This window comes from Cyprinus carpio, chromosome A24, assembly GCF_018340385.1.
Source record: "Cyprinus carpio isolate SPL01 chromosome A24, ASM1834038v1, whole genome shotgun sequence".
Classification (NCBI taxonomy): Eukaryota; Metazoa; Chordata; class Actinopteri; order Cypriniformes; family Cyprinidae; genus Cyprinus; species Cyprinus carpio.
This window is the reverse complement of record NC_056595.1, coordinates 23,843,672-23,858,444: the sequence shown is the minus strand read 5'-3', so window position 1 is coordinate 23,858,444 and position 14,773 is coordinate 23,843,672. Positions and strand designations below refer to the sequence as shown.

Below are 14,773 nucleotides of genomic sequence, written 5' to 3'. Positions count from 1 at the left end.
ATAGATTCTTCTAAACATTCTTTTAAAACTATATATATATATATACATACATGCAGTTTAAGTATGAACTCAAATTATAAAGATTGCATTAAAAGAAAAAATATTTGCACACACACACACACACACACACACACACACACACACACACACACAAAATTATAATAATAATAAAATAAAAAAATAAAAAAATGGTTTCGCGTGTTCAACAGCAGGTGGCGCTAAAAAGTGGCCTAAAATCCAAAGTAAAGGTGTAGGTTCAGTCCAGGCGTGCAGATGACCGTTGTTGACTTGCTGTGTCTTCTTTCTTTGAACAGTTGTACGTTTTCAATTTTTTTTTAAATGATTGACTTTTGATGGGTCTGAGGTCAAGAAGAACCATCCACCAAATCAATATTTGTTCTTTGGATCAATTGGTTTCGTGATGCATGACTAAACAATGTAAAACTGAAATTCCTATTTCCCCCCGGTTTTTTTTTTTTATAAAAACTTAAACTTTAGAATCTTATTCTTAATAGTTTGTGTGATACTGTTTTAGGATTAATTCCAAATGATTGTGATCTCTTTCTAAAGTGAATGTTTACCTGACTATTCACTCAGCTAATTACAGTAGCCAAGCAGAGTTTGTGTGTATATACAACAATATCTTCCTCTCCCACACTGCTGTGTGTTTTAGGGTCTGTTTCGCACTCACATGATCATCACATGATCCACAGCAGCACACAGTCAGATCAGAGACACGAGCGGCTGATTAAATCATTAGGAACAGAGTCATAGAGTGCATTTTCACTGCTTTCTTTTTTATTGTTTTGATTTATTTTACTTTGTTTGGTTTCAATAAATCAGTCAACCGATGTTTTATGAGTGAGTTTTGAGCTTTTCTGATGAGGTGTGATGAGAAGCGTCCTACCCTCTAAAAATGCTGTTGTTTCAGTTTTTAAATTAAAAAATTTTTAACCCAAAAAGTTGTGTTAGTACATATTTGACCCAAAGTTGGGTGAAAAAAAACAACAACATTTTTCAGAATGTAGGTCAGTTTCTGAATCAGTGTCACACATATCTGTCCAGTGATTAATCATCCTCCTCCTCAATTCTGCCATAAGCAAGTTTTGGAACATGCAAAGACACCAGCAGCAGAAACAAGGCCGTTACTGACTCTCTGCTACTGTAGTTTCCATCTGAATATTGACTCATGGGGAGGTTTGAATCGCCTTTTTCAATAATGATGCAATATTTAGTGCTTTGTGATATTTTATTCTTATGCACTGACATTCAAAATGTATTATCTTAATATGACATTGTTTTTTTGTAAGATAAATAATTTAAAATATTATATATATATATATATATATATATATATATATATATATATATATATATATATATATATATATAATATATATACACAGTACAGGTCAAAAGTTTGGAAACATTACTATTTTTAATGTTTTTGTCTCTTCTGTAAAGTCTCTTCTGCTCATCAAGCCTGCATTTATTTGATCAAAAATACAGAAAAAACAGTAATATTGTGAAATATTATTACAATTTAAAATAATAGTTTTCTATGTGAATATACTTTAAAAAAATAATGTATTCCTGTGATGCAAAGCTGAATTTTCAGCATCATTACTCCAGCCTTCAGTGTCACATGTAACATCCAGTCTATCACATGATCATTTAGAAATCATTCTAATATTCTGATTTATTATGAGTTTTGGAAACAGTTCTGCTGTCTAATATATTTGATGAATAAAAGGTTAAAAAGAACTGCATTTATTAAAAATAAAAAAAAAGATTCTAATAATGTATATTCTAATAATATATTTTCTTTACTATCACTTTTTATCAATTTAACACATCCTTGCTGAATAAAAGTATTGATTTTATTTAAAAAAAAATGAAAGAAAAAAAATTAGTGACCCCAAATTACTGACCAGTAGTGTATATTGTTATTACAAAATATTTATATTTTAAAAACATAGCTTCTTTTTTTTTTTTTTTTTTTTTTACGTTTTATTCATCAAAGTATTCTAAAAAAGTATCACATGTTCTGAAAAAAATATTAAGCAGCAGAACTGTTTCCAACTTTGATAATGAATCATCATATTAGAATGATTTCTAAAGGATCATGGTGATAATGATCCTAAAAAATTCAGCTTTGCATCACAGAAATAAATGATAATTTAAAGTATAATAAATTTAAAAACAATTATTTTAAATTGTAATAATATATCACAATATTACTGTTTTTTTCTGTATTTTTGATCAAATAAATGCAGGCTTGATGAGCAGAAGAAACTTCTTTCAAAAACATTAAAAATAGTAATGTTTCCAAACTTTTGACCTGTACTATATATATATATATATATATATATAGTTATATCATATTTCTGTCTTTTATGTGTGTTATACACACACTAATAAAAAAAAAAAAAAAACAACACACACACACACACACACACACACATATATATATATATATATATATATATATATATATATGATTTTATTTATTTCTATACATGTATATAAATGTATAAAATAAATGTATTTTTGTCACTTTTGTTTCTCTAATACTCAGTGCGGTCCCTTTATTGTCTTCCCTGTCATTTATTAAACGTTTTTAAACTAATAATAATTCATTTGTCGTCATCTCGCTGGGTTATTGTGTTTCCATTCACTGCAGTCACTGTCTCCAGCTGTGATCAAGCGAGCTGTGTGCATAATTCCGCTGCCTTTTCCAATCCCACTACGGCGCAGGCTTTGCTTATGAATATTAATCATTTAAGTCCGCTGACGTTGCTTGGTAACCTCATCGGCGTCATGTTACGTAACCTAATTAATATTCATAAACCACGCCTCCACCGCCTTCGGATTCGCCAGTTAACCCAGCGCCCACCCGCCGTCAGCCAATCAGACGGTCCTCCCTGTTTAACGTCACGCTGCGTGATTAATATTCACGCGACAAGGCTTCGCCATAGTAGCGAATACTTCGCCCCGGCTGTGAAGGAGTTAACGGGGAGGGCGGAACTCTGCACCGGCCGCAGTAGATGATCGCAGTATTGATAGAGAGAGGTGCGGAGACGCTACAGCGCTCGGAGGAAGGTTTTGGAAATTCTATTTGGATTTCATTTGCATCGCTACGGGAACGTGACGCGCACGTAGTGACCTCGGCAGCGATGCGTTCGTGTCTTTCTGGATGATACAGAGGATTCTGAAGCGGATACAAATGCATTTGTGAATTTAACATTGTATCATCGCGTGTATTCAACCCGGGATGCGCAGACGCGGGTCGCAGAGTGCAGGTGGATGATGATGATGAGGATGAATTCATCTCACCTTTATTATTTGAAAGAATAATTATTGATTTTATACAGCTGGGAGGAACCCAAAGGCGCAATGGTCATAGTTCACGCAACAGCCCTGCTCGGGTTCGAACCCGCACCCGCCGGGTCACCCGCCTCCGGTGTGTGAGAATCCGCGCGCGACAGTCATGTTGCCCGGTGTGGGTGTGTTCGGCACCAGTCTGACGGCCCGGGTCATCATCCCTCTGCTGAAGAGCGAGGGCTTCTCGGTGAAGGCGCTGTGGGGTCGCACGCAGGAGGAGGCGGAGGAGCTCGCGCGCGACATGAACGTGCCCTTCTACACTAACCGGATCGATGACGTGCTGCTGCATTCGGATGTGGATCTGGTGTGCATCAACCTGCCGCCGCCGCTCACCAAACAGATCGCCGTTAAGACTCTGGGTGAGTGTCAAACATAGTTGCATACTGATAACATAAGGTTGATTATTTGGATGAATTGCACAATGGTTCCTCGTGAAGGAGAACGCGTGTCAGATCTTGTTTCTGTCAGGTTAGGTGTGGCTTTAATATATGACTACAGAAAACAGACCGAATTGCAACACCAGCAATTGCATCATAATTGTCTCTTCTGGTCAGTAAAGCTCCATTAAGAAACCTACAGTGGTGAACCCGTCATCCAAAGACTGGACCATGGCTTTACTGCAAGTCTGAACCAGCTCATGAAACTTGCATTCAATGTAAAAAGGAAGTTTATCCATCATTTTATGAACTCTTTGCATGCTGACCTGTGAAAATAAATTTCTTTAGTCTCTTTAATACATAAATTGTTTCTTCTAGACAGCAATAATGAAATAGAGAACAAATGGAGAACATAATTTGCGTCTCCTGCTTCTCAGATGTTTCTCCTAAAAGTGGAGTTTCAGAAGAGATCACAGCCGTGTCTCAACTGCACTCAGATTGCAAAAGTCTGTAATCAGAGATTTCATTATGAGCTCAAACATTTCTCATCAAATGATCCGAGCTGCTCCACATTCATTTACAGCTGTGTACCTCGACTCATTTCTGTGTTTTATTCTCCAGAGAAATTTTAGCAGAAACATCTGAGATGGAGTTTTTCATTTTTAAGTCTCCTGAGGTTTAAAAAAGGACATCTCTGAGAAATAATATTGTCCTCTGAGGATTCGTGTGTTCATCACTAAAACAGAGATCTTCTAGATCTACTTGAAGTTGAAGTCACTGCTTTAGGATATTTAGAAGATCGCAGGCTTGCGTTTGTGTCCATTGCTCACTCATGTTTTGGTTCTGGAGTCTGTTGTCTGGTCAGTAGATGAGACATTTGCAGGTGTCCAATGACAGTCAGAAATAACCTGTGAGTATTATTCATCTCTAGGGATCAGGAGATTGAGCCTAAAATAACTTCAGATGGGAACCAGCAACAGACTGGATTATTGTCCTCACTCTATCTCCTGTCACGTCTCTCCATGCTGAAATACCTAATAACAGCATTACATTTAGAAATAGCCTTAAATTATATGTAGATCTAGATTTTTACATTTTCTGAAGAACACAGTGAGTGAAGGTTGCCAGCCTAGGGTGTTGTTGGTGGTTGCTAAGGTGCTGTTAGGTTGTTTGCTAGGGTGTTGTTGGTGGTTGTATGACATTGGTGGTGGTTGCTAGGGTGTTGTTGGTGGTTGTATGACATTGGTGGTGGTTGCTAGGGTTTTGTAGGTGGTTGTATGACGAAGGTGGTGGTTGCTAGGGTGTTGTAGGTGGATGTATGATGTTGTTGGTTGTTACTAGGGTGTTGTATGATGTTGGTGGTGGTTACTAGGGTTTTGTAGGTGGTTGTATGACGTTGGTGGTGGTTGCTAGGGTGTTGTAGGTGGTTGTATGATGTTGGTGGTGGGTTACTAGGGTGTTGTATGATGTTGGTGGTCGTTACTAGGGTTTTGTAGGTGGTTGTATGACGTTGGTGGTGGTTGCTAGGGTTTTGTAGGTGTTTGTGGTGGTTGCTAGGGTGTTGTAGGTGGATGTATGATGTTGGTGGTGGTTACTAGGGTGTTGTATGATGTTGGTGGTGGTTACTAGGGTTTTGTAGGTGGTTGTATGATGTTGGTGGTGGTTGCTAGGGTGTTGTAGGTGGTTGTATGATGTTGGTGGTGGTTACTAGGGTATTGTATGATGTTGGTGGTGGTTACTAGGGTTTTGTAGGTGGTTGTATGACGTTGGTGGTGGTTGCTAGGGTGTTGTAGGTGGTTGTATGATGTTGGTAGTGGGTTGACATGGTGTTGTCTGTGGTTTTTATAGAGTGTTGTGGGTAGTGGTTGTGGAAAGGTGCAGGAGTGTTTTGGGTAGTGGTTGCTAGCATGTTGTTCATGGTTGCTATGGGGTTGTATGTGGTTGCTAGGGTGTTGTAGTAGGTGGTGTAGGTCATTGTTAGAGTGTTATAGGTGGTTGCTGGGGTGTCAACATTGTAAGTAGTTACTAGCATATTGTATTTGGTTGTTAGGGTGTTGAAGGTGGTTGCTAGACTGTTGTAGGTGGTTGCTATGGTATTGTTTGTGGTCGCTAGGGTGTTGTCGGTGGTTTCTAGAGTGTTGTGGGTAGTGGTTGTGGGAAGTTGCAGGAGTATTTTGGGTGGTGGTTGCTAGGATGTTGTTTGTGGTTGCTATGATGTTGTATGTGGTTGCTATGATGTTGTTAAGGTGTTGTAGTAGGTGGTGTAGGTCGTTGTTAGAGTGTTAGGTGGTTGCTGGTGTGTCGACATTGTAAGTAGTTACTAGGATATTGTATTTGGTTGTTAGGGTGTTGTAGGTGGTTGCTAGACTGTTGTAGGTGGTTGTTATGGTATTGTTGGTGGTCGCTAGGGTGTTGTCGGTGGTTTCTAGAGTGTTGTGGGAAGTTGCAGGAGTATTTTGGGTGGTGGTTGCTAGGATGTTGTTCGTGGTTGCTAGGGTGTTGTTAAGGTGTTGTAGTAGGTGGTGTAGGTCGTTGTTAGAGTGTTATAGGTGGTTGCTAGGGTGTCGACGTTGTAAGTAATTTCTAGGATATTGTTTTCGGTTGTCAGGGTGTTGTAGGTGGTTGCTAGACCGTTGTAGGTGGTTGTTATGGTTTTGTTGGTGGTCGCTAGGGTGTTGTCGGTTTTTTCTAGAGTGTTGTGGGTAGTTGCTGGGAAGGTGTAGGTTTGTCGGTTTTTTCTATAGTGTTGTGGGTAGTTGCTGGGATGTTGTACATGGTTGCCACGGTGTTTTAGGTGGTTGCTAGGACATTGTAGGTAGTTTTTATGTTGTTGTTAGTGGTTTGTAGGATATTGTAAGTAGTTGCTAGGGTGTTGTAGGTGGTTGTTGTAGGTAGTTGCTAGAATATTATTGGTGGCTGTTGTGGTGTTTTTGGTGGTTGCTAAGGTGTTGTGTGTGTGGTTGCTAGGAGCTTATTTTCTACTCTAACAATCAATCTCGAAAACTCAGAGACTCAAACCTTAAAGTTGCTTTAAAAATGTGAGAAATGAGTGAATTATTGTCGATGGATTTCCTCATTCTGGTCAGGTCAGGTTTGTCACATTCTCATCATCTAGCCGTGATTTATCATGATAAGAAATTCATAATGCTTTGTCACACTCGGAGATTGTTTATCTGCAGAGCTTGATTGCAGTGGTGAAATCACGTCACACGGGTTTCCATGCGCTCATAGTAACATGTTTACTTTGTGCTTATAAAGCTCTCCTTTAAAACCAAAACAGAGCAGTTTCCCATTGTTTTATAAGCTTTGTGCTGTAGAATCTTGTGCTGGATTAGTTCACAGACAAAGTTTACCCTGGTCAAGTTGTGAAATGTGTCAGTTAACAAGGTAAAATACCATTGTGAGTGTTCAGCTCTGAGTAAACATGTACTTTAGAGCAAATATTTAAGCTGTGCTCATGTCCATGTGTTCAGCAAATCCGTTTAAAACACAAAGATTGATTTTTTTTTTTCTCTCCCGTTTTCTCATTAAGATAATGTTAAAGCAAGGACAGAGGATCTGCTTTGGTCAATAATATTAGCCGCACACATCCATCATCAAGTGAGCTGCCTTCCTAGACAGCGTTTTAAAGGGATAGTTCACCCAAAAATGTAAATTTGTTGTTGATTTACTCACCCTCAGGCCTTTCAAAATGGAAACTTATTTCTTCAATAGTAGAGTAAAGAAGATTTTTAGCTGAAACCGTATACGTTGTCATTGGTGATTCATGACATGCAAGTCAGCAGCTACCAGTGCATTTAGAGTCTAAAAAGCATATCAAGAAGCACAAAATTAATGCCTGTGGCTCCTGACGATATATTGAGGTCTTATGATGTGAAACAATCAGTCTGTGCATGAAACGGAACATTATTTACAACATTCTTACCTGTAATTCAGCTGATTAGTTCATTTTGAGTCAGAGTGATTGTCAGCCATCTGAAAGTGAGTTTTGTTCGAGTAACCTGTACTGTAGATCTGTGCTGCTTGATCAGTGAACTGTTTCAGACGCTTTAGTCTGATTTGTTGCTCTGGTTCATGTACTTCACTAAAAAGAATCGGTTCAAAAAAATGATTCGTTCAGGAACCCGACATCACTCCGAATCATTTGCCTGAGGCTCTGGATTACAGGTTATAATAATGTTGTGAATAATGTTCAGTTTCTCACTCAGACTGATCGTTTCGCTTCATAAGGCCTCAATGTATTGTCAGGAGCCACAGGGATTCATTTTGTGTTGCCTGTATGTGCTTTTTTGACTCTCAAAGTGACGATAGCCGCTGACTTGCATTTTATGAATCAGCAAGGAGCACAGTTTCAGCTAAAAATCTTCTTTAATGAAGAAAAACAGTCTGATACATCTTGGAGTAAATTAAAAGCAAATCTTTATATTTTCCTTTAAAGCAATATGTGGTTGTAATGGGCTAATAATCATCTTTCTCATCTCGTGATGATCAGATGCATTAGCAGCAGCAGTAGTTTACTCATTCAGAAACTAGTTTGTAACCTCACTTCCTCTTTTGAAGGTGTGTGGGAGTTTGGTTTTCACATCACGCTTTGCCTGTTTTCTCTGTGTGACACGTCAGTAAGGATAATGAGCAGGAATGTGAGCTGGACGGGAGATTTGGTGTGGATAATGAGCAGGATTGTGAGATGTGAGTGAGTTTGCGTGTGATACACATTACAGCGTTCCTGTCTGTCCTGCTGGGCTGCATTTGAGCAGGTAGTCGAGGGCAATTCTTGGTCTTTCTTGGAAGCTGCTGCATTTTTCTAAAGGCATTCTTCCTGGAGATCATCTTAGGGCCAAACAATTTAGGAAAGAATATCTGAGAGCGATTGCAATTTAAATGCAATTATTGTGATTTAAAAAAGCAAGAATATCTGAGAGCGATTGCAATTTAAATGCAATTATTGTGATTTATAATAGTTTTAGTTTTGATGATGTTTATTTTTTGTTTTTATTATTATTATTATTATTATTACTATTAATTGTTATTATTAAATAGCAAAAAGGAATATTACTATATGTACTATTTCACTGTAAGATTTCAAATCAACACTGTAAAATTACAAATTTTTGTATTTGAGAAAAAAAAATTGGAGACCATTTTTCATGCATTTACTGTACTGTATTAATAAAAAAGCTTTATGTATGCTGTGCTTGTTTATAGAGCTGCATGTCAATTTCATGTCTATTTCATGTATTTCAGCTTTAAGTTTGCATTGGATTCAGATTTGTAATTAATTAAAAGTATAGTAATGTCAGTTTATTGGATTTTTTTTATTTTTAGTTTGAAGAAGATAAGACAATGAGCAATTGTGAGTTTGCATTGGTTTCAGGTTGAGACTTCTAGTTCGTCCTCCATTTTGGCTGTTGAATAATGTGCCGATGCTGTCCTCTATCAGGTCCTCTTCTCCTCTCCCTGATTTCATGGCCTGTGCTGGCTCTTAGCATTTCACGAGTGGCGGATTATGAAAGTGGAGCTCTAACGGCTCAAGTGGAATACATTAGCATTTCCAGTGCGTCTGTCCCGCTTGATTGATTCAGCTTCACTGTGTGTGTTAAAGAAACAGTGTCTCTGAATGCCTGTCTCTACAGTCTGTGCCTCTCCTCATTCTCTTTCTTTTATTGATTCTGCTTGTATTTACTAAAGCAAATTTATCTAATTAATCTAATTTCAGCTAAATTTTATCTTACTGATCTCTCAACCAATCTGATTCAAATGTTTTTTTTTCTTAAATACTGGATTTTTTATTTTTATTTTGCAGAGAATTATTTTAATCTCAATAATCTTGATTTATCAATATAAAGTAATATTTTATTTATGTTATATATATATATATACACAATAATAATAATATATAATATTTTTAATAAAATGTTAATTATTTAATATAACAATAATTATATCATAATATAATTCAATTCAAAACAATATAATAATATTTTATATTATTTTTAATATTATATTCTAATTATTAATATCATTTTAGATTAATTATTAAATACTCTATTTTGTGTTTAATAGTGAAATAGTGTTTTTACAAGAGTAATATTTCTTTTTTTTTATTGTTATATTGTTTTTTTTGTGTTTATTTTTGTAATATTGTTTTAATATTAATAATATTTTTAATATTATAGCAACATTATTGTTTTATATTTTTTTGTTTTATTTTTGCATGCTTACAAACAAGCACAACAAACATGGTTCTCTTTATAATTTTTAAAAATGTATTTTAAATCACAAGTGCAATTTTTACTGGAGAAATCCCCAAATCATGTAGCCCTATAGTCATATTAATAAATAATAATAAAATAGTGTGCTAAATTGTTTTTATTGAATTTAAAATCTAAATTTTTTGTCATAAATATTGCAATAATTTTTTCCCTCTAAAAATCTTGCAGACCTATATATTATTATTATTTTTTTTTTTGTTTTTTTTTTTTTTGTTATTATTATTATTATTATTATTATTGTTATTATTTATTTATTTATTTCTAGGAAAAGGAAAGAATATTGAACCCTGTTTCCGAACTTATCCTTTCAAATCATCCTACAACCTGTCCGCTTGATCCTCTCACCACTCACCTCCTGCAGGCCATTTCTTCTTCAGTTAAACCTGTGCTCACTCACATTATCAACGCCTCTCTTCACACTGCTACATTTCCCACAGCATTTAAGCCCCACTGCTTAAGAAACCCTCTCTAAATCCAGCACTTTTAGAAAACAACAGACCATCGTATCCCTTCTTCCATTCATTGCAAAGACACTTGAGTGAATTGTGTTCAACCACCTCACAATGTTTCTCGCACAGAACAACCTCCTGGACAACAACCAATCTGGCTTTAAAAGCGGGCACTCAACTGAGACTGCCCAGCTCTCGGTTACTGAAGCCCTGAGACTGGCAAGAGCAGCTTCCAAATCCTCAGTACTCATCTTGCTTGATCTGTCTGCGACTTTTGACACCGTTAATCACCAGATCCTCAGAAAGATGGGCATCTCAGGAACCACACTTCAGCAGTTCTTACCTCTCATGTAGGTCCTTCAGGGTGTTTTGGAGGGGTGAACTTCTTGCTACTGGGGTTCCTCAGGGCTCAGTACTTGGACCGATTCTCTTCTCCATCTACATGTCATCATTAGGATCTGTCATTCAGAGATTTTGTTTTTCCTGTCACTGCTATGGTGATGTGGCTTTTCCTGTCACTGCTATGCTGATGGATGTTATTATGGTAGGTTTTTGCTTTGGTGGCTGTTTGATTTGTTTTTTTTGCTGGATGAAGGACCATCACCTTCAAATCAATCTTGCTAAGACAGAACTGCCTGTGTTCTCAGCCAACCCAGCGTTTCATCACAACTTCTCTAAATAGCTATGTTAGTCAACCATAACTCCTTCCAGGACAGCCAGGAACCTTGGAGTTGTGATCAATCGTCAGTTAAGCTTCACAGACCATATTACTACAACGGCCCAGTCCTGCAGATTTGCCTTATACAACATTAGGAAGATTAGACCCTTCCTATCAGAGCAGGCCAAGCAACTTCTTGTCCAAGCTCTTGTTCTCTCTAGAGTGGACTATATAAATGCTCCCTTGGCGGGCTTTCCTGCATGTACTATCAAGCCTCTGCAACTGATCCAGAATGCAGCAGCGATAATGTTCTTCAATGAGCCAAAGAAAGCCCACGTCACACCTCTCTTCATCAGTTTGCACTGGCTGCTAATATCCACTCTCATCAAATTCAAGGACCTGGCTCTTCTCCAATATACCTAAACTCACTAGTTCAGACTTATATGCCCTGGATATTCTCTGTTTTATGTAAGTTAACTAGTTCTGGTGGTGCTATCCCAAAGAGGCACAAAATCACTCTCACAGACCTTTTCCTGGATGGTTCCCAGCTGGAATGACTTGCCTATCTCAATTTGAGCAGCTGAGTCTCTTTAGCCATTTTATATTTTTTTCTAAAGACATCTTTTTTGCCTGTACCTGACCAATTAATACTAGCACTTAGGCTTCCTATTCTATTCTATTCTATTCTATTCTATTCTATTCTATTCTATTCTATTCTATTAGTTTTTTCTCATTTATTAAAAAAAGCTTGCTATGTGTTTTGTGACTAGACTAACTGGACTTGTCATAGATCTTGTCATGGTATACTGTTGCTCTCTTGTTGGCTTGATTGCTTCTATTGTTCTCCTCATTTGTAAGTCACTTTGTATAAAAGCGTCTGCTAAATGACTAAATGTAAATTGATATCTTAGCCTCGTTCTTTCAGTCGCTGCGGTATCAGAAATGCATCTTTATTGATGCTTCATCAGAGGTTTGGTCTGTGAAAATTAAACATGACATTAAACGAACTTCTGAACAGATTGTGCATAATGCAAACACACCCACAACAACAACAAACCATGCCACTCTATGTCTCTATCACTCTAAATATGTAGTTTATAATCTAAAGCATATAATATAGTCACAAACTCAAGCTGGTGAAATAAAATCTGTTGTGTTGATGTTTAGATGCTGTCTGTGGGACTGCCGGATTGGCCGGGTGTATGTGATACTGGTGCGGCGTGTGTTTAAGTAGTGATGTGATTGAGTCCTGCAGTATTGTGTGTGTCGGTCAGCCGGCGAGCCGCAGTTTCTGCGGAGTATCGATGTCAGGCTGGCTGTCGTCCACAGGCACAAACTGCTGCTCGCTCATCTTTGGGAACTGGAGGGAGTGTCTAAGAATAGAGCAGTTCCTCAGTACAGTGCGTGACTAATGATACTAGATGGAAAAAGGCAAAGGATGTCGCAGCAGTGTGTACATGTAGGGCCCTATGACATATGGTTTATCAATTCCCAAATGGTGTTTTTTTCAGTTTAATTTTTTTTCTGGATCCATTTATATATATATATATATATTGGATTCTGTTTTAATGATTAAATAAAATTTTTGAAATATATTTATGTCTATCTAGGGCTGGGCGATATATCTAACGATATGATCATGCGCATTTAGTCAGCCTATTTTAAAAGTTATTAAAGTGTAACAAAAATGACATTTTTAGGACTGTTATTTAAAAAAAGAAAAGAAAGAAATTCTGGATTTCTTTTTAATGACTTAATTTAATTTAATAACCGCAAAAGCATGTCTAATCAATGCAATTAATACAATTTTAATAAAAATGTAATTTAAATGTAACATTATTTAGTTTTATTTTTATTTTTTGCAAATGTGTACACATAAAAAAATGTAAATTTATATATATATATATATTATATATATATATATATATATATATATATATATATATATATATATATATTTATTAGTATAAAATTTAAAATGATTTTAAAATATTATAAAATATTATAAATTTTTTGGCTGCAAAACTTTTTTTTTTTTTTGCAATTTTTACAATGATAGGCCCTATGAAATGTTTTGTTTTATTTTATTCAGTAATTCTGTGTAGTCTTTTTAAATTTTCCTGAATTTATGATTTAATACACAATGATTCTCAAAACCAGTGTTAATCAAATCTAGGCATAAAACATTAACAATTGAATTTTAAATTTTAAATTTTAAAATGCAATCAAATGAAATTGTGACTTTTTTCACAAAAACAGTGCTACACAAAATATGTTTACTGTTAAATTTATGGAAGAAAAATAAGGTGATATTCCTTGAAAATTAAGTTTTATTAATATTTTTATTATTATTATTACTTTCAGAAGCACATTCTACTGTATTGTACATTCTACAGTTGAGCTAAATAAATCTGTGAATTATACAGTAAATTCTACTTTTATGATTGTATTCTGTCTGCATTTTCTGCATCATGGAAATTTTTGGGTTATATAGGATGTGTTTGTTTAGCCAGAGTCGTGTAATTCCGAGTTGATTTTTAATTTTAATTCGAGTTTTAAATTTTGAGTGAAAGATCTCAAATGGCTGCTGTTTCTCAGTCTGAACACCTTATTGAAGGTCTTCTAGCAGGCTCCTCACAGCATGACTTCAAAGCACAAGGACCTGCCTATGGTCTATATGGTGTGAGACCCCGGAGACGCCGGGACGGTCCCGTTCCCATGCTTCTGCTGAATACGGCCGCTTGTTTGGGGAGACCCCGGCCCGCCACGTTAAGCCTCCCGGACCACTATTTACATGCTAATGTCTGCTGGGAGAAACGCTCTGTGAGTCCTGTGAAATTCTCTTTGTTCGCTCCGATGAATCGCTTTCAGTTGCTTTCTCTGCACACTGACAAGTGAGCATTCCTGAGTGCATGTGGACAGAGGAGACTCGCTCCTCATGCAGTGTGTATCTGTCTCTCATAAACTCACACTAGTGCACTGCTGCATGTTTGCACTGCATCTCTCTACTGCTGTAGTTTTGGTTCGTCTGGGTTTTGTGCATTTGAGCTCGTGACACACAGTAAATAAAGGCCTTTTGCCTTATTGCATATGTTATGATATGATATGATATCTCCATTGCCTGGTATTGTGTAAGATCATCAGCAGAGAATAATTAACCATGTTTTACACTCTTGTTTCTGCAAACATTATCATACAAGTCATTTATTTTACACTCTTGTTTCTGCATTATTTTTCATGTAATTTTGACGTCAGACTCCAATTCTCCTACATTTTGACTAAAACTAATAGTATAAAATACATTTCCATTACTTTTAATAGCATAAATGTTGACTAAAATCAAATATAAATAACTAAAAAAAAAACTGAAAAAATATAAAGACAAAAAATGGACAACAAAATTAATTAAAATGTAACTGAAATAGCAACAACAAAAAATAATATTAGTAAAATAAAAGATAAAATAAAACAAACTTTATCTTGTTTAATTTTTTATTTACATTTAGTTTGTGTACTAAAATAACTAAAATTATACCTGAATTAAACCTGAAATAAAAGTTAATAAAAAACTATGTAGGCAAAAAATGGACAACAAAATGACTAAAACTTTAACTATAAAAAAGAAGAAAAAAA

The 14,773-nt window shown here is 36.0% G+C and overlaps 1 protein-coding gene and 1 pseudogene across 1 annotated transcript in view; both read left to right on the top strand.

Annotated features, from left to right (window-relative positions):
- The window catches only part of LOC109057198, a 318,686-nt pseudogene that overhangs the window by 68,040 nt on the left and 235,873 nt on the right, over positions 1–14,773 (top strand).
- Positions 3,007–14,773, top strand: part of LOC109057194 (glucose-fructose oxidoreductase domain-containing protein 1) — a 25,933-nt gene continuing 14,166 nt past the window's right edge. Inside the window, exon 1 of the mRNA XM_042714835.1 lies at positions 3,007–3,743. Within this exon, the coding sequence (XP_042570769.1) occupies positions 3,491–3,743 (253 nt within the window). The 5' untranslated portion in view covers positions 3,007–3,490. The remainder of the gene's footprint in view (positions 3,744–14,773) is intronic.